General features: G+C 41.8%; 1 protein-coding gene across 2 annotated transcripts; it reads left to right on the top strand.

Moving 5' to 3' along the window:
- The first annotated feature begins 69 nt into the window (after nt 1–69).
- LOC115776344 (cGMP-dependent protein kinase 1-like) lies at nt 70–24,925 on the top strand. Of its 2 annotated transcripts, XM_030723979.1 has the most exons (22): nt 70–173; nt 260–357; nt 2,748–2,984; nt 6,368–6,494; nt 7,876–7,942; nt 8,022–8,121; nt 12,194–12,307; nt 14,760–14,865; nt 14,959–15,022; nt 15,148–15,225; nt 17,225–17,319; nt 18,560–18,625; nt 18,733–18,807; nt 19,479–19,575; nt 19,660–19,799; nt 20,756–20,845; nt 21,652–21,793; nt 21,879–22,042; nt 24,056–24,178; nt 24,257–24,319; nt 24,401–24,467; nt 24,543–24,925. In XM_030723979.1, the coding sequence occupies exons 3-22, from the start codon at nt 2,771–2,773 to the stop codon at nt 24,639–24,641; spliced, it is 2,091 nt and encodes a 696-aa protein (XP_030579839.1). In that variant the 5' UTR covers nt 70–173; nt 260–357; nt 2,748–2,770; the 3' UTR covers nt 24,642–24,925. The 2 variants fall into 2 exon arrangements, with proteins under 2 accessions (XP_030579839.1, XP_030579840.1); XM_030723980.1 differs by having other exon boundaries at nt 137–357.
- Nucleotides 24,926–25,885: the final 960 nt, after the last annotated feature.

The raw sequence follows: 25,885 nt of genomic DNA, 5'->3' as shown, positions 1-25,885 counted from the left end.
CACTTGTTTTTTCTTTCAAAATTAACACTGTGATTGGGCGTTTGCTTAAATTTCAAAATAAAAGTGCGGTGTGACTTTTATTTTGTAGAAACGCTGTCAAAATCAGCTGTGGTCGTCTCCGCGGCGCTCCTCTGTCCGACTGAAGCTCATCTGACTTCGCTTTGTTCCTAAGAGTGTGTTGTATTATCAAATCCAAGACATTACATTCATGTATTAATTTGATTTAATTATTGATGTATTGATTAACGGCTGCGAACAGGGAGAAGCAGGTCCAAACAGCCAGAGAAAACGATCTTCTCCAACTGGACTCGACTTGTTCTTGCAGCGTTTGCATGATCGCTGCATTTGACTGAAAAAGTGAGTACAAGACGGATTTATATTAAAAAGCTAAACTAAACTTTAAAAAACTGGTATTTATGTAACTGCTGCACAGATTAGGATGGAGATACTGGGTCAGCGGGACCGATTGGGGAAGTCCAAGTGCAAAAAGCAATGAAAATGTCATTTCAGCACGAGTTCTGAATAAATAATAAATGGAGGCAGAAACATGTTTAATCTATTATAGCTCATTTATAACCAGCCTGTAGTGACTGGGATCAGTTTTACATCAAAATTAGGCTGATCTTTTTTATGATCATTGTGGAGTCTTTTCTTAATAATTGACTGAATTTAGTCTGATTTAGCCCCTCACTCAATGAGTAATTCTTTAATAAAATAAACGATGAATACCCTGAATACCCTCTTTAAAAAATAAGTGTGATTTTTTAAAAAGGTTTGTTTTTTTCCCCCTGATTCAGTGAGCATGTAAATCCATGTACTACAATACAATTTACAGATCACAGTGGAAAGCTACAAAACCTTCACATATTGTTATTGTAACTTTTTGAGTAGTTAAAGATTTCACTGCACTTTTTTAAACTTTGAAATCTAGAGGATGAAAATGGACCCTTTGAAACCCCTGGTGCAAACTGTTGGAAGGTTTTTGAAAGTTCTGATGTGATGAAAGGAAGGAGCAGAGCTGTCAGCTGTTCACCACCTGGTGATCAGTTGGATCAGCTGGCAGGAGAGGATGCTGAACAGGCCTGGCATACCCAAACATACAGTGAGGGTGCACTGGGAGCGTCTGACAGAGGCCCCAGTCTGTGAGCTCTTCAGCTCCCACTTCCAGCAGAGCTTTGGCAACATTTCAAGGGTGGGGGCACTGAGTCTAAATGGACCGTGTTCCACACCTCCATTGCTAAGCTGGTGCTGGTTGTGGTGGTAATCCATGAACCAGATGATGGACACCAGAAATGCAGGGAGCCCTCAAGCTGAAAAAGGAGTCCCAGGACTCCAGATGCAGGTGATGGGTACCAACAGCCAAGAGCAGTGTGGTTCTGGCAGTAGCCAAGGCAAAAGGTTGGGTGTGGGAGGTGTTCAGTGAGACAATAAAGCAAGAGTTTCAACTGACCTCAAAACACCTCTGGCAAACCATCAGGTGACTCAGGAGGAGGACTTGAAGAATGCACTTGGCTGCACCCCTCAGGATATCCTGTCAAGGGTGCCTTGAGCGTATGGGATATTGGGCACTGTTGTGGGCTATTCATTCCCTGTACAACCATTGGAAGAGCTTGGGCCACTTCATCTGCAATAAGTCAGACTCATTCTCAGTAGGTGTTGCTGCCTTTTATCGCTGATTCTGTTCATAATTTTATGGACAGAATCTCTAGGTCAAAGTGTGAGGCCATGGCTCTCAGTCAGAAAAGGGTGGCAGGACCAAGGTGCTGCCCCAAGTGGAGAAGTTTACTTGGGGTCTTGTTCATGACTGAGGGGAGAGTGGAGCAGGAGATTGGCAGATGGATTGGGGCTGTGGCTGCAGTGATGGGAACTCTGCACTGGTCTGTTGTGGTGAAGAGAGAGTTGAGCGTGACAGCAAGGCTGTCGATTCCCCACCCTCACGTGTGGTCAGGAGTTTTGGGTAGTGACAGAAATATTGAGATCATGGATACAAGCGGCTACAAGCTTCCTCTGAAAGGTGGCTGAGCTCAGCCTTAGAGACAGGTTGAAGAGCTCGGTCATTCAGGGCTGGAAGTAGAGCTGCTACTCCTCCACACTGAAAGACTGAAAGCGATTCGGGCATCTGACCAGGATGCCTCCTGGGCACCTTCAAGGAGAGGTGTTCTGGCCACGTGCCACCGGGAAGAGGCCCCAGGGCAGACCCAGGACATGCTGGAGAGATTGCATTTCTTGGCTTGCTTCTTGTGCCCCCGGAAGAGCTGGAGGAGGTGGCCAAGAAAGGGAGACCTGCATGTCTCTTCTTAGACTGCTGCCTCCATGACCTGATAAGTGGCAAAAGATGGATGGATGGATGGATGGATGGATGGATGGATGGATGGATGGATGGATCCCCACAGTTAAATATCTATTTTGTGTTAGTTTCTCTTTGTAGCCCAGGAGAATCTCTCTGGTCATTTTGTGTCTCTTTGTAGCTGATGTGTGAATATTTGGAATAATTTCCTCTTTTTTGTATCTGATTTGTGTCTCTCTGTGGCTGATCAGTAAAGTTTTTCATCCATTTGTTTAAATCATTTTAAGTATTTTGTAGATGTGAGAGATCACTGTTGCACGGCCCTTTGAGCCTGGGCTTATTCAGCCTGTTCACTAGCTTTAATGCATGTTAGTTGTTGTTAGCTAGCAGTCTAACAGAAGAACTGTCCAGAACAGGTTTAAACGCTCTCCCTCCTCTGTCTTCTCTTCTTCCTGCTCAGTATATTTGACGGTGTTTGTGTGCATGGCTGTGTCAAAAAGTACCGGCACCCTGCGGGATCTTCAGCTGGCTCTTCAACTAAAGATCGAGGAGCTGCGACATAGAGATGCACTCATCGATGAGCTGGAGCTGGAGCTGGACACCAAGGATGATCTGATCCGACAGCTGCAGATAGAGTTGGACAGGCATCGCAGCGCCTCACAACACACCGCCACCTTGGGAGAGACAGCAAACACAGGTGTGTCAGTACAATTACCACACCTGCCAGTCTAGCTCAATTTACCACAAGGCAATATCCACCGTGTAAAGGAGAATCTAAATTATTGTCTTTATATGAGTTTTCTCTTTTTTCAGCAGGAGTCACAGAATGCATTACTTAAGGATGCAGTGAATCAAAAATTATAATCAAATGCCAAAATACAATACACTAAAAACTGATCTGTAAAGTTATGTTTAGTCAGTATTAGTTTTCTGTTGCACAATTTAAATTGTTGAATTAACACAACTTTACAACTTTGTTGTTTTCATTCATGTCAAGTCTTTATAGTTATCTCATGTTAACCAAACATGAAATTAACTCAGTCACAGGGGGGCACAGGCCAGTGAACTCCTAGTGCCAATCCCAAGTAAATAGGGCTAAATCAAACATACTCATGAAGACCAGTTTTAAAGAACAAGGCTGATGTGCAGAACTGTAGGAGCTACAGAGGGATAAAGCTGATGAGCCATACCACGAAGATGTGGGAACGAGGCGTTGAAGCTGGGTTAAGAAGAAAGGTGATGATCAGTGAGCAGCAGTGTGGCTTCATGCTGAGAAAGAGCTCTACAGATGTGACCTTTTTCATGCTTGACTGATTCATATGTCAGTGTTAAATGGCTTAACAAACAAAAAAGAAAAACATTTATCTGAAAATGGTCCGGACAAGGACTCGACCGATAACGAGGGAAAGGGCCTCCAGTGTCCTAGGAGGGACTTTGGAGGACTTCGGAAAGCCCGGAGAGCTGTTGCTCCAATCATTTTAAAAACTAAAGTCTGGCTGTTGGAAGCAAAATATGAAGAAATGAAGGGTGGTTCAGGATTATTACACAGTACTGTATATATGATAGAAATGAAGGAAAAGCATAATAGGCCCCTTTAATCTCACAGCCTGAAGAGTATAATGCTCAGTCTGTGTGTATGTACAGCACCAGTCAAAGGTTTGGATACACTCACCCAAACTTTTGACTGGTACTGTATTTATTTGAAATGTATACTATTATTACAGCTACTATTTAACACGTTTGCATTTGTCTGTTGTCTTACTTTAAAGCAGTAAGATTATAAACAAAACATACTTCTTTAACAAAGTATCTGTATTTTGTCAATATGACACAATTACAAGCTGAACTTCAATTTAACACAATAATCATGTGACACACACAACTCACATGTTTGAAATACACTGATGGTGGGCAAAGCAAAAAGGAGGACCCAAATGCAGACATGGATAAGGCAGCAAAAATAATTTACAGAAACTTTAACAGCTGATTCAGCAAGGGTAGGTCACAGGAAGGAGAGCACCAGAGATGGGTAACACAGGTTAGGTCCTTCCAAGACAGAGGACAGGGTAGTTAGTTTATAATCCAGAGAGCGAGGTGAATCTAAGAGGAGTGAGAGAATAGCATCTAATGTAGAAGAGTGAGCAGCTTTCATTGGCAGTGGTGGTAAAACAGTCCTTGGGGGGGATTGTTTGTTGTTGATGGGTTTGTGGTTTCCAGGAGGGCAGGCAGGGTCAGTTACTAGGAGGAGCGGGGGGGGGGGTCGCCTGACCACTGCAGTGATCAGGCAGTAGCAGTCAGGTGAAGCGAGCTGTATACAAAGAACACACAAGTTAAATGCAAAAACTATCTCAAAAGCACGTAGTAGGCTGGAGAGTAGTTACCACGAGGGATAGCTGAAACTCTGGCAAAGACAGAAGGCTTGAACTGGTCCATAAATGGCAGGAGGAACTGCAGTCAGATGAGTGTCAGGTGTGTCAGGCTGCAAAGTGGGAATTTCAGGCATGGAGAAGAAGAAACCACCTAACCAATGCAGTGAGAGGGAAAAAGCACTTCCAGAGCAACAGCAAGCAAAGCAGGAACACGACAAATACAGTATAAAAGCACTCAAAGCATATTGCTGGACCTCTGGGCATCTGACTAGCAGCCCAGGAGGCATCTTAGTCAGATGCCCGCACCACCTCAATTTGCTCCTTTCGATGTGGAGGAGCAGCAGCTCCACTCTGAACCCTTCTTGAATAATTGCACTCTTCACCTTCTCTCTAAGAGAGAGGCCAGCCACCCTTCAGAAGAAGCTCATTTCCGCCACGTGTTTTAAAGATCTCATTCTTTCCTGGATCACCTGGAAGAAGCAGAGATGATTGGTTCCAGAGCCATGCTTGACTATATCTAGCAGTATCCCTCAACCTCGCGTGCTAGCTCAGGTTCTTTCCCCACCACAAAGGTGACCACCGTGGGTGGTCGATCTACAGGAGGGCGGACCCATGTTTCCTCTTTGGGCTGCATGCAGCGAGGCCCCAAGGGCCAAAGCCCAGCAACCAGGGAGAGTGGCTGGGCCACTGGGAGACCCTACTGAGGGAAAAGTCCCCCAACAACATAGTCCCTGGGGTCCTGGGGACACACAAACCCCTCCACCACAGTAGGTGGCGATTCGCAGTGAGGATCATCAGTTGTGTGGTTTGAAAATAAAAATGTGATTTAAACACTTTGAATATAGTTTGAATACTTATCAATACTACAGAACCTTGGCAATGACACTCAGAGGAAGTACTTGCTCCATAAGGGCAAGCAAGTTTTCCTCTAACGCTGCTTCTCCAGCCTGTGGGGTTCCTCAAGGCTCAATCCTAGGCCCATTTTTATTTTTCCTTTCACATCCTTCCTTTAGCTGGCATCATTTAATCTTTTCTGGCATTTATTACCATCTCACATTCCTGTTTCTTTCAATTAATGAACATTTCTACACTATGAGCTATTGTCTTCTCCACTGAATTTTTCATGCATTTGTGTCATTGTGCCTATTTACTGACTTAAATAAATTATCTCACACCTCCAAGTGATAAAAAATATTGCAGCCAGACTCCTAACTCATTCTAAAAAGCAAGCTCACAATACGCTTTACACTTACACTTTATTTTAAAACATTTTGAAAGCATTTAATACGTGCCATAAAATACTAGAGACACAAACCTCCCACAAATGGTCATTCAGTGATTGCAGAGAAGATCTTAACAACTACAGAGAGAGATGCAACGTCTGTCTCTGTAGTTGAATAACAACAATTCAGAGTGATGATGAACAACTATACAGTTTTGTAGGTGGCCACAAGCCAGGAGTATTTGTGGCTGTACCTTAAATCTCTGTCAGTGTGTTTTCTTTTACAACCAAAAGTGACTAAACCAGATGAAAGTTCACACTGCTGAACAAATTACTCACCACTGTAATAAAGACAGCTTGTTTTTATAACATCACCATTTGTTATATTCCTTATTTTGTCTTTTTTTTTTTTAAATCATGTAGAAGCACTGTTTGTTTGGTTGGTTTTCGGATATGACTGAAGTGTTCTCTTTGCTCTGGGTGGATAAGAATCGGCTGTACAGACTCCAGATGAGCCTCAGCGCACCAAGAGACAGGCCATCTCTGCAGAGCCCACAGTGCTGGACCTCTCCCAGCTCAGTGACGTTACCCTCACGAGCTACTGCAAGAACAAGGAGTGAGTATAGCAAATCATACTTAGCCAAAACAGAGCAACTACACATCTTTAAAAATAAATAATAACTTGTAACCAGAACCATTAATATGTGATTTCCTGGGGGAAACAAGCATTTAGAACAAGACAAAAACATGATTTGACAACTATTTGAAACTCGTGTTTACACTGGAAACATATTAAATGTTGAAGCTCAGGCGCATTACTGTTTTTTGAAAGATGATTCACATTTTGAATTTGTTTCCAGCAGATGGTTCAAAGAAATTGGAACAGGGGAGTATTTGCCACTGTTTGGAAATTGAACCACCAAGGCCAATCAGATTTTTGAACCATGTACCAAAATATTCTCATCCCAGAGTGTTATGTAATGCATTTTGGCATCTGACAAAACTGCATTCGGTTTCTTTTGGCATTAGTGCCTTGATGCGCCAGTTGGAATAATATTGGCCACCAAGAGATAACAGTCCAGATGTAGAGACCTACAAAGTCCACATTAAGAGGCTGGAGGGGTGCTGGTTGCACAACGTAAAGGGTTAAAAATCCAGGGTTTATCTCCCATTTGGACCTTTGGAATTTTGCGGTTGTTTTTTTCACACTTAGTGATTAATTTAATTTTCATTCACTTTTTACTTTCACTTTCACTCACTGGTTAACACTGCTTCCTGTAGGAGAAGTCATTAAAAACAGCAGAAGACTGTGGTTTGGTTTAAACAACACAGCCATTCGCAGTAGAACCCTGCACAGTGAAAAATGATGATCTGGGGTTGGCAGATCAGTCTCTTTATTGTCATAACCCAGTATTTCTCTCAAGGACATCTTCACTGACAAAAAAGTGAAAGGACTGAGAAAGTCCAGAGACAAAAAAAAAATCATTGTGTGTGCACTCACACATCTCCATATCATCAGGGATGCTGGCTTTTGATATGTATCCTGAAAACAAGCCAGATGATACCTCTGTGCTTTAGCCCAAATGCAATTTCAGTTTTTGACTGAAGCACAGGATAGTTTTTCTGCTTCACCTCAGCCCATCCAACATGAGCTAAGGCCCAGAGAAGGCGGTGGCATTTCTGGCTCATATACATTTGGTGTGGTGTGTTGTGGTGTGGTGTGGTGTGGTGTGGTGTGGTGTGGTGTGGTGTGGTGTGGTTTGGTTTTACATGTGTGGGAGTATTTTTGCAGTGTTCCAAACTGCTCCACATCTTTACTTTTTTGGTACTCGTGTTCGTGAGCCTAATTAATAGTGAAATGCTCCATCTTTTTTCTTTTTTTTTTGTTTTTAAATTAGACAATTTTTAATTGAACATAACTTCTCATTGCATTGTATTTTTATTTTCATGTCTGATGAGGAAGATTTTTTTTTTTTATCCTTTATCTGTATGTGCAGGTCAGGTGAGCTGATCCAAAGGGCTCTAATGGACAATGATTTTATGAAACATCTAGAGCACGGGCAGGTAACAGCTGCATGCAGGCTGATTTTTAAAGATCATCATCCTTGTGTTTTTGTTGGCTCATTTGTTGCTTCCTGTGTAGATCCTCACCATCATGGACTGTATGTATCCCACCAGCCTGGCCAAAGGATGCTGTGTGATCCAGGAGGGAGATGATGGATCAACAGTCTATGTCCTGGAGGGTAAGTCTTTCTATTGAGTACAAATCCTGTAAAATAGAACCAGACTGAAATCCCAAGTCTTTAAATCTTTTCAGAAAAATGTGCACATAACACCTTTTTAGAAAGCACTGGCCTGTTTTTGCTTTGCCCCAGATCACAAAATAATCACTTCATAATGAGATAAAACAGAGAAGCTACAAACATGCGATACTATACAGTGCCATGAAAAGTATTTGCCCCTTCCTGATGTCTTAGTTTTTGCAAATTTGTCACAGATTATCAAACACATTTTAATATTAGATAAAGATAACACAGGCAAATACAAAACGCAGATTTTAAATGATAACTTCTTTTATTAAGGGAGAAGAAGCAATCCAAACCCACCTGGCCCTATGTAATAGGGTAATTAATTAAGTATTTGCTCCCTCTTGTTAAATCACCAGTTAACTTTGATCAACCACATCTTTTTGAGAAGCTGAGTTCAGTTTCACTTGCTACAGCCAGGCCTGATTACTGCCAGAGCTGCTGAATCAAGAAGTTACAGTACTTAATTAGAACTTGTCTAACAGAGTGAAGCAGGCTAAAAGATCTCAAAAATCAACACATCATGCCACAATCTAAAGAAACAGGTAAGAAACAATGTCACTGACATCTATCAGCCTGGAAAGGGTTACAAAGCCATTTCTAAGGCCATGGCACTGAGTTATTGCCAGTCACCCCAATAACTTAGTTACAGCTGATTTTTCACTGCCCCCCAGTCCCTGTGTTGGAGCCTCCTTTCCTGCTCCCTGTTTTTTGTGCCACGTAAGTTTGTCAGCCTGAGCTGGTATCTGGGCTAAACCTGCCGCCTTCCTTTTGCCTGTTAGTGAATGACCTTTTGCCACCCCTGCATCTGTTTCTGAGCTGTCTGTTCCCTCTGCTGTGCTCTGTCTTTTGGGCTGTCCCTCCAGAGCAGTCCCTCTGCTGTCCTTCTGTTACTTTACCTTCTGGCTGTCCACTTAAACAGTCTTCCCTGCCCTCCAGGTTCTCCAGTTTCCATGTGCTCCCACCTTTGAGTGCCTGTTTCTGGACATTGCACCAAGCTGTATATTTAATTAAAAGTAGCCTCAGATATTTAAAAAAAAAAATGTCATGATTAGATCATAAAACACAGCAGTGGCTGGGCTATAACCAACAAAAATAAAAATCATAATGTGGCTGCTCCAAATGTCACATTTAACTGACACTTTAAAATGAAGGTCCAAAGTAAGGCTGCCTCATTCTTTTCAGTGCCTGTTACTTCACCTTCTCTCTGCTTGTGCCATGTAACATTTCACACGGTCTGTCACTTTGTAACTGAGTTGCTGTGGTTCCTAATTATTTCCAGTTTTTAATAATACCACTTATAGTTGACTGGATTATCTAAGAGGGAAGAAATTTTATGAACTGAATTGTAGAATGAGCCATTCTTTCACAAATGTTTGTGGATTTCATACACCTGTGGCAATGGGACTGAAAACACCTGAATTCAGTGACTAAAAAGTGTGCCCCCACTTGTGTCTATACAGTGTACAAAAGTCAAATTTATGTTATTTGTAGCTTGTAAGTTGCTAACACTCTTTCGAGCTGCAGATGTATAATAGAGGCCCAAGTTCTGGTTAATAACTACAGTCGTGAAAAGAAAGTTCCAAGCTGACTGGTTATGAAGTGTTAATACTGTAACACAGCCTGCTAGCTACAATGGGTGAATTTAATTAAGTTTACTCAGAAAGAAATGAACAGTCTCTAATTTTTATGGTAGTTTCATTTTAATGGAGCGGGACAGAACATCAATGGGCAAAAACACATCACATAAAAGTTGATCAATTGATTTTCATTGAATGAAATAAGTATTTGAGCCCCAAGAAAAACATGACTTAGTATTTAGTGGTCAAACACTTATTGACAAGCAGAGGGGCAAGATGTTTCTTGTGGTTGCTCACCAGGTTTGCACACATCTCAGGAGGGATTTTGGCCCACTCCACTTTACAGAAGCTCTCTAAATCCTTTAGGTTTCTTGGCTGCCACTTGGCAACTCGAAGCTTCAGCTCCCTTTAAACAGAATTATGCACGCCTTTTGCACTGGCAGTGAGTGGAGTCAGGTAGGGTCCCTTACAGAGGTCAGGTCTCTCTGACTGTAATTGTAAACTTTGCACATTGCCACTGCTGTAGCTTAAAGTTTGTCAGCCCTCTACGGACCCCTCTGGACTGGGACACCAAGTAGTTGCCTGCCTTGTCTGGTAACAAGAAGCATCTCTGGACAGACCCCTAGCTAGAGAAGTTATATGCCCTTATGTTAAGCTATTAACCACAGTTGACTGGCATTTATATGAGCAGTAAATATGAACTAATTACAGTCAGGGGTAAACAGCAGAAGAAAAGGGTGCATATTATATAAATGGTTGCAGACAGGGGTTAAGGTGGGATCTGGGGGAAGTCTGAGATCTGTTGCCTAGAACTGTAGAAGATCAACAGGACCCTAAAAGCCTTCATCAAGAACTCGGCTGGAAAGTGGAGCACACTAATTTGAAGCCAACTTCAACTTGTCCCTGGTAGAGGACCCAAACTTGGAGGACAAAGACCGCCTGCAGGGCCAGTGGGAAAGTAGTTCCACCACTGGCAGCCTGTGCTTTTCACTGATGAGAGCAGGTTCGCCCTGAGTGCATGTGACAGGCATGAAGGGGTCTGGAGAAGCTGTGGAGAACGTTATGCTGCCTGTAACATCATTCAGCATGACCAGTTTGGTGGTGGGTCAGTGATGGTCTGGGGAGCCATATCCATGGATGGATGCACAGACCTCTACAGGCTATACAAATGCACCCTGACTTTCATTAGGTATTGAGATGAAATCCTTGGACTCGCTGTCAGACCCTACACTGGTGCAGGGGGTCCTGGGTTCCTCCTGGTGCACGACAATGCCTGGCCTCATGTGGTGGGAGGATGCAAGCAGTTCCTGGAGGATGAAGGAATCAATACTACTGACTGGCCTCCACACCTGCGTGACCTAAATCCATTAGAACACCTTTGGGACATTATGTTTCAGTCCATGCAACACCACCAAGTTGTACTTCAGACTGTCCAGAAGTTCAGTGATGCCCTGGTCCATATCTGGGAAGAGATCCTCCAGGACACCACACTGTCATTTGTGGACCTTCTGGTACTCTGTGGCGAAAGCCATCAGGCTCCACGGTGTCAAGCAGAGTAACTGCCTTGCTCCTACAATCTCTTCCGTGCTCTTGAGACTGTGCTGGAAGACACAGCAAACCTTCTGGCAATGGCACGTATTGATGTGTCATCCTGGAGGAGCTGGACTACCTGTGCAACCTCTGTAGGGTCCAGGTAAATGGACTAGTTCTTATATAGCAATGTTCTACTCAAGCACTCAAACCTTCCGTACTACAGCCACCCCACTGATAGCATGAGGAGGGAAAAGGTCAGCATCCTCCACCTGTGAAACCATTCCTGTTTGGGGGTTGTCTCATTGTTGCCCCTCTAGCGCACCTGTTGGTAATTACATGAACATCAACGCAGCTGAAACTTACTACCAACCCCCTCTGCTACCTAACTGACCAGAGCTCGCTCGCTCTCTCTCTCTCTCTCTTAGCCTAACCAAACCCAACAGTAACCAGAGTTGCACCAGTCTATTGCACAGCTGTAAACTGTACCACAATACTGCAAAATAACCAGCTTAGTCTACACTAAACTGTTTAGTATTCTCACACAGCCTTTGAATATTGCAAAATTATTATCAATGCTTTTAAGACATTTCAAAACATGAAATAATCTACATGCTGAAGAAAAGAAACAGGACACACAACACACAGTTTAACTGGTGTGTAGGTGGGACCATGTGGTGGCATCAGCTTAAAGCTAATTAACTAACTTGCATTACTAAGTATTAAACTGCCCATCAGACTTAATTACTCATTAGCTGAAAGTACCAGAATGCCTGATTGTTTCAGCTCATTTTACCCCCGGCTGCAGATTAGTTTTCTGACAGTCAACTAACTGATTAATGATCTGGGCCAGATGAACCAAACCATGAGTGTGAATAAGTCTGTTTATGTGTTCACAGAGGGGACTGTGGAGGTAACTAAACAAGGCAAGAAACTGTGCACCATTGGACCAGGAAAAGTTTTTGGAGAACTGGCCATCCTTTACAACTGCACCCGCACGGCAACTGTAACAGGTAAGCACACCCCTCAGCCCCACCAACCAAGCATACCCAACCAATAAATCCAGCACCTACGGGGGCACATGAAGCAGGCGGTCTGAGGTTTGGCCCCCAGGAAATTTTTATGTGTCAGTGACAAATAAATGCAAACTATCAAAGGTTAAACACAAATATGGCCTCTGCTCATTCTGATATTCTCTTCTGATTAAAAACAATTCGTCTGTCTAAAACTTTTAGACACTTTTGAAAGTTTAGTTCACTCAAAAACACAAAAAAACATCCTTTTACATCATTTTAGAATAGCTGATGAACAGGTATCTGAAAACAATATTTCCTTTTTATATCTTTATCATACAAAATCATGTATTGCTAAAATAATTACATTTTTGTCATAATTGGGTCAAGGTAAAAAAAAAAAAGAAATCCCCATTTTTACCATACGGCCAAAAAAAATAATCACGTCCCTCAAAACAGATTCATCTGATACTGTATACACAGCTGTGGAGGGCCAAGAACTAGTGCCAAACATTCCAAAGACAACCACATGCCCACCCCAGCAGAAGGAAGAGGGATGTCCCTGACAGAGCCCCCCGGGGTGCAGCCAGCCTGGTCCCCAAACCACCATCCTGGGCAGGGTGTAGGAAATAAGGGTGTAGAAAGATCCCCACCCCACCCCCAACTTGTCAGTATTAGGAGTGATATAATGGGTGCATGTGTTGCTGGATGTGAATGTATGAGGTGAGGTGAGAGGTTGCATTGAACAGCAAGCAAAGCCACATGAATGGCTCTACCCACTGTGCCTTTTAATCCTTGGAAACGTATGGGCAGTAGGACCTTCTGTGTGTGTTATTTCAGTGATTCAGTGTTTGGAGAGTGGCATGTTTGTGAGACAGAAGCTAAAATGTCTTTTGGGGGCGGGGTTTGTTGTGCCCACCATCACTTGTTAGTTTGTTTTTTTGTGTATGTGTTTTGTGGCTGACAGCAATGCTTTGGTTTTTAATGCGGTAGACAAACTGATTTCTGTGTGTTTTTGTGTATGTATGACATTTAGATGCCTAAAGCCCAGTTGATAAAACCATGTTTTGTGCACATTTACCTGAAATATCTTTTCCCACACTCATCTCTTGACAAATAATAACCTCTAAACAAGCTAGTCCACTCACCTTTTCTCCTCTCTGTCTGAGGCTTGCAGCCAGTGTCCTTGTGTGGTTCAATGGTATTCAAGTTAATGAAAGTGATGAAGAGCACAGTTATGTGCGCTAAAAGAAAAAAATAGCAGCCACATCTGAGAAATATCTCGTTCAGAGGAAAAGCACGTAAATTCTGAAGGAGAGATTCGTTTATGGAGTTTGTGCACAGAATTTTAACATTAACGATAAAGCAGTGCAGTTGTAGCTAATTCGTTGATCTCTGGACATGTGACGTTTGTTCTTTCAGTTGTTCTGTGATCTTCTGCAATATAATGATGCTGTAGTCTCCATGTTACTATGAAGAAATGCCACAACAGTCAAGAAGCCTTTATGTATTAGCATATGGCACAGTGTCATAGTGATGCATATGTGAATAGATAGATAGAATAGATAGACAGATAGATGCATATGTGAAAAATACATCAATTCCCACTGAACTGATGTATTTTATTCTGTAAGTACCAGGTCATTAGTGATTGTAGTTATGTATTAAAGTGTAAAATTAAAATGGCCTCTGAATATAAAAAGGCCATCACACTCAGGATACAGACTTCACTGTGGACATTTTGCTGAGTAACCATACAGAGTATGATGATGAAGGCTGAGTGTTGGGCTGTGAAAGAGGTTTCAGAGGGGAACAGAAGGAACAGATTTATATTGGATATGAAAAGACATGATGGAGCAACATGGAGGGAGATAGGGAATAAAATTGTGGCAGCCATTCAAAACCAGTTAGTTGTCACATTTGTAATCATTTGTCCTTCATGAGCTGAAGATATTAAGATGCTGTGTGAGAGAGGAGCACATCAGGATGTCACAGACATGAGCACACACTAAGCTAAGCCTTTTGACCACAGGATATCATTGTGATTACAATGTGATAAATCCAGAAGGTCCACTTTGTTACTTCATTATTTATTTATCCAAAGCGTATTCAGTGTATGGAAGCTCTGACATTACATAGTTTGACCTGTATCTTGTACTGCTGTATCTGATGTCCTTGCCTCCAGCTATAGGTAGCACATAGGTCCTCTACACAATCATTAATCAAGAAATCATGCTATTCAAAAGTCATGGACATCATTGCAAAGTGCAAAATTGTATGTATTAAAAGATGGGTATGCTTTTGGTTTGTCTCTCCTATAAACACAGACATTTTTTCTAATGTATGTGCAGATATGTTTCTGCCACTTTCTGCCTATAAAGGTCTACAAGTCCTTGTGAATAAAAGTAGATCTCTCTGTTTTAATAAGAAATATTTCTCTGTATATCTTCAGCCCTGACGGACATCAAGCTCTGGGCGATTGACAGACAGGGTTTCCAGACCATCATGATGAGAACTGGTCTCATCAAACATTCCCAGTACATCGACTTCCTCCGCAGGTAACAGTTCATACATACACTCAGCGCTTCACAGTTTTCAGCTCTCACCACATGAGAGTGACTCACATCTCTCACTGTAAACTCTCCTCCCAGTGTTCCCCGTTTTCAGTCGCTACCTGAGGACATTCTCAGTAAACTGGCTGATACTTTGGAGGAGGTGAAGATTTCTTGACACTTTTCTGTTTATAAGACAGTTTCTGTTTCTACCATCTGTTCATCCTTCTGACAAAAATGTCTCACATTTGCACACATGATTCACTTCCCTCCTCTGATGTCTCTCAGACCTGTTACAATGACGGTGATTACATTATCCGTCAGGGAGCCACCGGAGACACATTCTTCATCATCAGCAAAGGCCAGGTGAGGAAGATGGATTCACAAGTAGGAGTAAAGAGAAGAACATCCCACAGAGAGAGGAAATAGGTGTGAGCAAAGAGAGCGGTATATGCTGTTAGTACAGAAGATGTTCATATTAAACAAAAACATCAAATACTGACATCAGTGTGTGTGCAAGCTCAGACTCATTTTCAGACTATTATCTTTCCACTCTTGACTTCATATGATGACAGAGTTGTTATTTCAGTTATGGTCACCTCCAGTAAACAGCCCCGCCAATGAGAAGAAAGCTTACGGGGAGGTGAAGGGCGCTAAAAAGAGCTGCACAAAGGCTCAGTATAAAATAAATAAAGATTATTAATAACCAGCTGCGATGTTACGTTACTGTCAGCTGCTTTCTGCATGTTCACAGCTGTTTCAGCTGGTTTGCTGCTGCAGTCTGTTTACAATAGGACAATGAGTTTAGTTCATTAATCTGTTTGTTCCAAAAAGCACTAACAGCAGATCCCATTACTGACATAACGATGTCTAATGTGTGAAGCTTCTAATTACCGGCAGCAAAGCAGGGCAAACAGATACACCTACTGAATAAGACAGCAGGTTTACCCTCACACAGAAATAATTGTTCATGAGACACACAATAGAGAATAGTATAAAATATCACAAAAATGTATTGTGGAATATCGCTTGATTTTAAGGAAAATTGGTGGGCACATATGTTACAGCAGGTATATTAATCCAGTTCTCACAGAGTTTATCAAATTCAGCACCTCTGTCAGTAGATGGAACTGAGGCTAATCTTGAGTGACGTCCCATTCTTAATTCATAGGGTTTAATATGATTTCGGCCCACCCTTTGCAGCTATAACAGCTTTCCACAGATTTAGGAGTGTTTATATGAATTTCTGATCATTCTTCCAGCAGCACATCTGTGAGGTCAGACACTGATGTTGGAGAGAAGGCCTGGCTCACAGTCTCTGCTCTAATCCATCCCAAAGGTGTTCTATCAGGCTGAGGCCAGTCAAGTTCTTCCACCCCAAACTGGTTCATCCATGTCTTTATGGAACTGCTTTGTGCACTGGTGTGCAGTCATGTTGGAACAGGAAGGGGCCATCCCCAAACTGTTCCCACAAAGTCTTGGTATGCTGAAGCATTAAGAGTTCCTTTCACTGGAACTAAGGGGCCGAGCCCAACTCCTGAGAAACACCCCCACACCATGAAGGCCACATGAAGGTTGGAGGTCTGTGGACTTGTTAGCTTATAACTTAGCACTTCGTGCTTCATGCATATGGAAGCTTCTGCCTCCAAAAAACAAGCATATTGGCAGTGTCCCAAAAGAGATTGAAACTGCTGTTTTATTTAAGTTAAATGAAAAGCATTTAATATATGCTGACATGTTTCAGTCTGTATCTGTCTAATATGTCAGTGGCACTGTGGTACAGAGGTTACCATTATTGCCTCACAGTAAGATGGTTCCAAAGATCTGCATGCCAAGTTAAGTTGACCATAGATGAAAGAATTTGAATGTTCAGCAGGTGCTATACAAATGCTAGTCCAATTCCCAGTGTATGAATGAGCAATAATTAACGTTAATATTATTTTTTTATTATTATTATTATCTCTCTCACCAGAGGTTCAAGATTGGTGTTAGTTAAACTTGTACTTCCCCAGCGATAAGCTTTTGTACTCTTAATGGTACAATACTGTACTTTTCCAAACAGCTGAGCACTTCATACAGGAACAATGACTTCTTACCTGCTTCTGTGCCTCGAGTCATGCAAGCATCCTAATCAGTTCTGACTGAGAGAGGAACGCATCTGTAAACCTTTTATTTTCCATCCTTAAGGCTGCGGTATGGAGGAAATGTTCAGAATATATATTTGTGCATAAATGCTAATGCCATATTATAAAAAGGACCTAATTCAAGATCCTTAAGTTACATTTAGAAAAAAGACTCTAAGTATAATTTAGCATAAAATGGAAATACTCCAGTTTGTGAGTAAATGCACGTGTTGTCTGTGCAGGTGAAGGTTTCTCAGCAGCTCTCAGCCAGTGACGAGCAGATAACTGTGGAAACGCTTTCCAAAGGGGACTGGTTTGGAGAGCTGGCTCTGGAAGGGTAAAACACCCATATATACATGAACACACATGTCATATTTTAGTAATAATAATAATGCATTAGTCTTATATAGTGCTTTTCAAGGTACCCAAAGACGCTTTACAATTTCATGCACCATTCATTCACACCTCAGTCATACAGTCGTAAGCTACTACTGCAGCCACAGCTGCCCAGGGGCAGTCTGACAGAAGCGTGGCTGCCAATTTGCACCTACGGCCCCTCCGACCACCACCAAACACATTAGGCAATGTGGGTTAAATGTCTTGCCCAGGGACACAATGACAGCATGCGCTCAGAGGGGGACTCGAGCCAGTGACCCTCTGGTTGCGAGGTGAGCACCTGCACCTACCCACTGTGCCACTGCCACCCCATTCAAAAATATTTTATCATTAATTTCTTAACACACCACATGGCAGTAAGCCAAAACATTATGCCTGCTTACAGATAGTATTTCTGTTTTTTCACTGACAGCTTGGTAAAGATCTTATTTTGCATGTGTTTGTTCATCTGCCCCTACTTTCTAGAGCTGCACACCACTGAGCTCTAAACTTTGGATAATGTTACAGCTGCTGCTGGACCTACAGATACTCTGCTGCTAACTTCACAGCTCCTCTTGGCTTTGTGGAGCTTTGTAGCACCGTTCATCGTCACTGCTATCAATAAAAATCAGGTCCATTTAACCTGCTCAGCAGACAGCGAGAGACAATCTGGAGAACATGTTGGAGCGTTTGGCAGCTAAAGATCCTCGTTCAGCAGCCAGTGGAGACCAAACAGAGCTAACACCGGAGAGAATAAAAATGACAGAAATGACTCCAAACAAATAACACTGTGTTGAATTTACCAACTTTTGGCTGACGAGTTCAACAGATTATATTCCTTAACCACGGTAATGGAAGGGCAGAAAATGATCAGATGACCCATTTTGTAGTAGTTTTGTAACAGTGAGTCTTCATAACTGGAAATAGAGTACCAGTCCAAACCCTTGTGTGTCCAAACCTTTAACTGGTACTTCATGTAAGCTCTCAGAAATATTAAACAAGAAGCAAGTTCATCTGAAATGGCAGTTAAATAACGGTACCTTAAGATTAACATCACTGGAAAAAACATAACTTTTGATGATTAGACTAACACATTTCTTGAAAGTGTTGCTACATGCATACACAGATGAAGTGGCAGTCCGAGTTGACCTTGTAAGCATTAAGCAGTGATACAAAAAGCTATTTCTTCCTTTCTGTTGCAGTGAGGATGTGCGCACAGCCAGTGTCACAGCTGTGGGAGATGTCACATGTCTGGTCATTGACAGAGAGTGAGTAAGGACCTTTGTTCACCAGAATTGCAATTTAGACACAGCAGTGGAACCGTGGTTCGCTTTTAAAGAGGCTTTTGTGTTCAGCTCTCCACGTTTTGTCAAAGGTCCTTCAAACAGCTGATTGGAGGACTGGATGAAGGCAGCAGCAAGCAGTACGACAGCGATGAGGTCAAGGAGAAGTGAGTTTATTGAAATGTTTCCCGAAAAGAGTGCTTGAACTTGTGTATTTATTGTATATAATGTAAGAGCCACTGTAAACATTTTTCTTACTTTGTCTTCCTCATTCCTGAAATGTTCCTTCAGTCTGTAATTCTTCTAGAGTCGCGCAGCGCTGTCTTCAGAACATCATACTAATACTGGGTCCTTAAACAGCCTCAGCCATCCTCTCAGATCTGCTTGCATCATTTCTGCAGCTTTCTCAGCTGCACATTATCACTCCTGATCTCCCATTTTTAAACATCCCACATCAGAAGAACTAACTGGGGAGGTCTCCGAAGTGCACTGCACTCACTATCATGTTCATTAAATCAGTTTAAGATCACTTTTGTTTTGTAACTTGGTTCATTATCCTACAAAAGTAGCGATTATAAGATGGTAAACTGTGGCCGTGACTGAGGACTAAATCATTTGCACAAATACGTGCACTATGTCTCAAATTAATATAGAGTTTGTGCCTATGGTTAATCAACAGAATCTGAACTTCAATATAAATACCATGAATTAGGTGTAGTAGTACAGCAGTAAGGTTTTTGTTGGTAGTGGAAAATTTATATAGCTTTGCCTCGGTACCTTTACTTAACTAATGGATCTGAATGTATCTGGAGAGGAATTGTTTTGTATCTTTCTGTAGATGGAGAGCAGAAGCTGATTTCTTCTCGAGTGTTTCACTTAATGATTTCAAAATCATCTGCACTCTGGGGATCGGAGGCTTCAGTCGTGTGGAGCTGGTAGGTGTAGATGTGAGACAGTACAATGTTGCTGTTGATGAGTAGGTAGGTACATGCTTTCTGTGTGTGTTTTTGTGTTTTCAGGTTCAGTTAAAGAATGATCGCAGTCGCTCGTTTGCCCTCAAAGTGTTAAAGAAACGTCACATCTTGGACACCAGCCAGCAGGGTCACATCCTCTCTGAGCGCCGCATCATGATGGAGGTCCACAGCCCATTTATTATCAGGTCAGACTGACCTTTTAGTGTATGATGTATTCAGACGTGATTGAAACTGTGCTACGCTGCTTAAAAAGATCAAAATTATGCCAGGAGATGGTTTTTCTTTACAAACTGGACGTAGTTCATAAGAGATTACAGGATGACTCCACCCTCAGCAACAGGACCACCCTGAACACAGACCGAGTGTCTCTCCACTTGGAACGGTATTTTCTACACAATTAATTTTTCTCAGCACTGTACTTATAAAATAGATAAGTGAATCCTAGTTATAGTAGTAATTAGTAATACTTTTATGTTATGTGGTCCTATTCATTTTCCAATTTTTCATTTCCAGGAAACCCGACCCAACCTATGGAAATACAGGAATATGATGCATCCATACTCTTAGCTTGGAAGGACGTCCTTTTCAAATGCAAAAATGACACTAAATGGACAAAAGTGTTGGGCCACACATTTGAAATCTTTGAATTAAGATATTTTCTGTCTTGTTGCCACAGGTTGCACTTAACCACTCTTCCTGCCTTTACAAACATTTGTGAAATAATGGGTCATAATGGGTAAAGAGCTCAGTGAACTCGAACACTAACACTATGCCACTGTTGCACCAAGTCAGTTTGTGAAATTTCTTCTCTGCTAGATATTCCATGATCAGCTGTTAGTGGTGTTATTGCAGAGTGGAAGCCTTTAGGAACCACAGCAGGTCAGCCATGAGGTGACAGTCCATGTAAAGTTACAGAGTGGGGCTGCTGAGAGCTGAGGCATAGAGTCACCGGCACCCTGACTCAATAACTGCAGAGTTGCAGTCCTCCTCTGGCATTAATATCAGCACAGAAATTATGCACTGGGACCCTCTGCATGGGTCTCCACAGCCAAGCAGCTAATGTATAGTTGGCCCAGTGCTTTTGTCCACATAGCCTTGCATTAAATTTCATTTTTAAGCACACAGTCTTTGTGTTCTGCAGATTGTATCGTACTTTCAGAGACTCCAAATATCTCTACATGCTGCTGGAGGCTTGCCTCGGAGGAGAGCTGTGGTCCCTACTGCGAGACAGGTGTGTGTGATTCTGTGTTCACCTGCACACAGTGCAGCAGATAATAAGCTTGGATCTAACATCCTCCTGTGAGACTCCAACAAACCGATACATCAGCAGGGATGCATTGATATGCACTTGTTAAGGAAGCAGTATCTGCCCTTCAAAATGCATGTTGGCCCAAAGGCAAAAATGTAACAGTGCTGTCACTGCCGCTGGTGAGAGAGGCACACACCGGATGGCGTATTTTCAACTTCCAGCCTGAAAATGTGGATCAGGTATCTCTTCCTGTTAAAGGGGAGTTCTTCCCACCATCACCAAGTGCTTGCTCATATCTGATAAATGGGATTTTCTCTGTAATATTGTAAAATATTAAGTTCTTTAAGATGGCACATTTCAGTCAGATAGGGATCTGATGAATTCTGAAGGCAGGTCAGTAGTTCAGGCTCTTGGTTGTGTTTCTCACGTGGTTTCTAAGCTGTTTTTCTGGCACGCTGAGGTGGGCTGCGGCCATGGTAGACTGACATTAACATCTACCTTAATGCCAGGAGCCAAAGTTTCACAGCAGAACATAATGCACTGATAAACTCACCTGTCAGTGGTTTTATAATCGGGGACGACATCAGAAAAATGTGAAATACAACAACAGAAATGTGACAACAGGAAGTGTTTCACGAGAATGGATCTTTATTCAGAGAACCAGGGTCTGTTTTCTGTAACATATTATTGACATCTTTAGCTTAGCATAATTAATTAGCTGGTAAGCTAAACATGCAGTAATATAATCATATAAAAAGCTAAAGACATTCATATTGTTTCTGTTTCAGGGGTTCTTTTGATGACAGCACCACGCGTTTCTACACAGGCTGTGTTATTGAGGCCCTGGTTTTCCTGCACTCCAGAGGAATCATCTACAGAGACCTCAAACCTGAAAATATCATACTGGACCACCGAGGATATGCCAAGCTGGTGGGATGTGTTTCCAGCTGCAATATCAATGTGGTTCAAAGCATTTACAAATGGGAAAATGATGGTGTTTGTTTCCTTCTGTTAGGTGGACTTCGGCTTTGCTAAGAAGGTTGGTCTGGGTAAGAAGACATGGACATTTTGTGGGACTCCTGAGTATGTTGCCCCTGAGATCATCCTGAACAAAGGCCATGACAGCTCAGCTGACTGCTGGTCTTTGGGAATACTGGTCTTTGAGCTGCTTAGTGGAAGGTACAACTGCAAAATCTGTACATGCTACATGTCACAATCATGTCCTTACCCCACACTGTTGGTCTTTGTCTCTGGAGGGCACCTGCAGATGTGCAATAACAACAAGGCATTATTATTATATGAAATATAGAAATGTATCGCAGTTTTAACTGATCAGGTGTATCATCAGCTACAACCAAAGCTGAAAGAAAGTTGTTTTGATTCTCTCTGTCAGAACCAAGTTAAAAGAACCCAACTGTAGAACAGAGGCAGACAATTTTACAACAGGAACACATGAATTAATGGTTAAAGTTAGGCAGTGTCTGAAAGTCTGTAGTAATAGCAGTGCAAAGTGAGTGGCTGTTACTAGGTGGGGCTTTGGAGGAAAAGGGGAGCCAGAGCAACAAGAGGTTCAGGGTATCCAGAGGAGAGCTGCCAAGAGTCTGTTGAAAAATGGAGTGGCCCAGGGGCATGAATCTGGCTGGAACTGGAACTGGAGGGAGGAGAAGCAGGGTGACACAGGGTGATCAGATTTGCAGGTTCATTCAAAAGGCTGGAAGCAGACTACCTACTGACACACCTGAAAATACACCTGAACTGAGACTAAAGTTAAGAGGAGACTGGAGCAGCTGGCCTGACACTCAGTTCAGTGTTTAACATAACCAAAGGGCACTAGGGTTACTGACCAGGTGCTGCAACATGCTGTTGTGTTGGTACTTGTTAACTTCAGTGTTGACCTCTTAAGGAAGCCGGACTAAGAGCCACCAGTTTGTCTTTTACAGAGCTAATTTTTAAATGGACAAATAGCCACATGAGGTCATGTGATGCTACAAATAACTGTAATAATTCAAAACATTTATCTGAAATATTACCCACTGACGCAGTATGCTTAACCCTCTGAAGTCTAAGTTGTCATCAGTGACAACTGTAGCCCTGTGGTTTGAGTCAGGGGGTCATCACAGTGATGACTTAGACCTCAGTGGTAAAGTGAAGGCTATTTTTTTAACAGTTTTAAGATTTACAGATTATCTACATTAATTAAGTAGACAACTGTGACATTATAGAAATAAAACTATGTATTTTTAAAAAAACAAACTTTGTTTTAAAATGTTACACACTCCTGAGAGCTTGTAAAAAACCTGTTAGATGAAATGATTGTTTTAAGATGAACCATGGTAGAACCACATGACACTTTTAAGGCCATGGCCAGTTTATCTGGATTTAAAAAACACACACACACATTAAAAATCACTTAATCTAAAATTGGAATATGAATTTATGTGTGCGCCACATTCATAGTGTTTAGATATTTGTTGTAGATATTCTTATTTCTTGTGTCTTTAAATGAAATAATCCTCATACATCTTTGAGCTTAGATAACAGTGCATGACCATTATAGGTGTTTTGACTTAACGAGTCAGCTACACTAAGAGGATCAGTCCCCATAAACATGTAATATTTAGGGTGGAGAACAGATCAGTCCTGCACATCAGCTTGGAGGACTCTTACTCCATCCCTGCAGAGAAACTGTTAGCCCTGAGGTAAGCACACCTGTTGGTAAAAAAAGGCAACATCAATGAAGCTCCAATACCAGGTTTCACTATCGCAACAGGTAAATAAAGAGCAGGACCCAGTGGACAGAGGAATATGAATGTGTGCTCTTTTGGACCATAAAGTTTGGGTTGTCAACAAAATCACATTTGATATTTAAATATAAGTAACCAGCTGGAGCCTGACAGAAAAAATGCAGGTCACAGCAAGTGAAGATAAAAATGTGGATCAAACAAATAAGCCTCATGGATCTATAATATCTGTTAAACTCAGTCACACTGATTTTGGTGATTTCCTGTGGAAAAGATGCTGAGGTTCAAAGTTTTTAAACATCCAGCGTACATGTCAGTGTTGTGCTTGAGGAAGTTCATGAAGAAAGGTATGAGGATAATAATTATAGTAATTTTAATATGTTAAGAATATCTTATCAGTAATAATTCTGAATAACCCAACTTTTTTTTTTTGTTTTCACTCTGTCTCCAGTCCTCCTTTTTCCGGCTCTGATCCCATGAATACTTACAACATCATCCTGAGAGGCATTGATATGGTCGAGTTTCCCAAAAAGATAACCAAGAGTGCCGCTAACCTCATCAAACGGCTCTGCAGGTTCTCCTCGGCTGCACAGGTACAATCAAACAAAGCGCTGGTTGTCACCCATTAACAGTCTGCGTTTGTGTTCTTTAGGGAGAATCCTTCAGAGAGGCTGGGAAATCAGAAAAATGGAGTGAAAGACATCCAGAAACACAAGTGAGACAGTAAAGACCAACTTAAGTGTTTTTTCTGTGGCCGATGAGGCTGTAGCCATAGCAACATGCTCTTGTCCTTCAGGTGGTTCGAGGGCTTCAACTGGGAGGGTCTCCGCCAGGGAACCATGGACCCGCCGTTCATACCCACAGTGGGTATCCTTCAGCGTCTCAGTGATGTTACAGCATTCTGATGGGACCTCTAACTTCCTGTGCTTCTCTATCAGGTGGATGGTCCATTTGACAGCAGCAACTTTGACTATTTTCCAAAGGATGAAGAAGACCCTCCACCTGATGAAGAGTCCGACTGGGACCTTGAGTTCTAAACAGGAAGACAGGGAAAAGCTGACTGAATAAAGAAAAGGTAGAAATAGGAGGAGGTGATGTCAGTTCACAGAGAGCTACTGCTGATTTCTATTCAGTCAATGTGCAAAACTGACATGTGACAGAATTACTGCAAATGAGTAACAGGCTTACTGTGTCTAACATTACAAGGAAATTTAATATTTTCAAAATTAAGTAGAAATTTAAGAAGTACAATGAGGATAATCACTAATACAATGTGTAAAAAAAATGTGTATTTGAAGTAAAAGTACTTTTATGATATTTACTTATGACTACATTTCTTTTTAATATGACAATATTTTAAAATTGTTTTTAAAAAATTAAGGCAAAGATTTCATATGATCCTGCTGACTCCTAAAGGAACCAGCTAAAAGATGAAGATGTGGAAAATCTGGGGGAAAAAAATTAAAAGATTGAAAAAAATAGTCATGTTCAGAATAAACCACACAGTTTAAATTGTATAATAAATGTTTGTGCAACATAAAAATGTGGTGCACAATCATTTGACTGCACCTTTCTGAAATATAGTTAGTGCTGCTTTAATCCGAGCACACAAGACTGCACTGTACTCATGCTCACTTGAGCTACCAGCAGATAAGCAGTATCTGAAAGTCGTGTCCTTAAGAAATAGGAAAGACCTGAGAGCATCCACCATGCAGGACATCTGGAAAGCATCCGTTCCTGACCGCAACGAGCCAATCAGAGCGCAAAACATATTAGCCACTGATGCTGTTGTACCAGCAGACAAACAGCGAAGGTTCACAACCACAGAAGACAATGTTGGTGGTCAGTTCCCACTAACTGCATGTCTTTGGTCTGTGGGAGGAAGGGGAGGACCCGCATAGACACGGGGTGAACATGTAAAGTGAAAGAGGATGGATGGATGGATGGATGGATGGATGGATACAGGGGAAGGGTCCTGCTATGGAAGCTTGGACACAGAAGGTCATTGTAACTCTACTCAAAAAGTCTTGAACACAAACCAGTTTAATGATTTAACAGGTCAATTCATAAGTTGTGTAAAGATTTTTTTAAATTTCCTTTAAACAGACTTTAAAATCATAATACACGCTTACACGGCTTTCATTTCCATCCAATTTACCTCCATTTTCACACAAACATTTTCCATTGCACTGATAAAATACAAGAGCAAAAACTCTGAGACTTTAAAAAAAAAAACAAGGATAGGGCACTGCAAGGATGTAATTAGAGGAGGTCATTTGAG

The sequence above is a fragment of the Archocentrus centrarchus genome, unplaced genomic scaffold (assembly GCF_007364275.1).
Source record: "Archocentrus centrarchus isolate MPI-CPG fArcCen1 unplaced genomic scaffold, fArcCen1 scaffold_30_ctg1, whole genome shotgun sequence".
Taxonomy (NCBI): Eukaryota; Metazoa; Chordata; class Actinopteri; order Cichliformes; family Cichlidae; genus Archocentrus; species Archocentrus centrarchus.
This window is presented reverse-complemented; position numbering and strand designations above follow the sequence as displayed.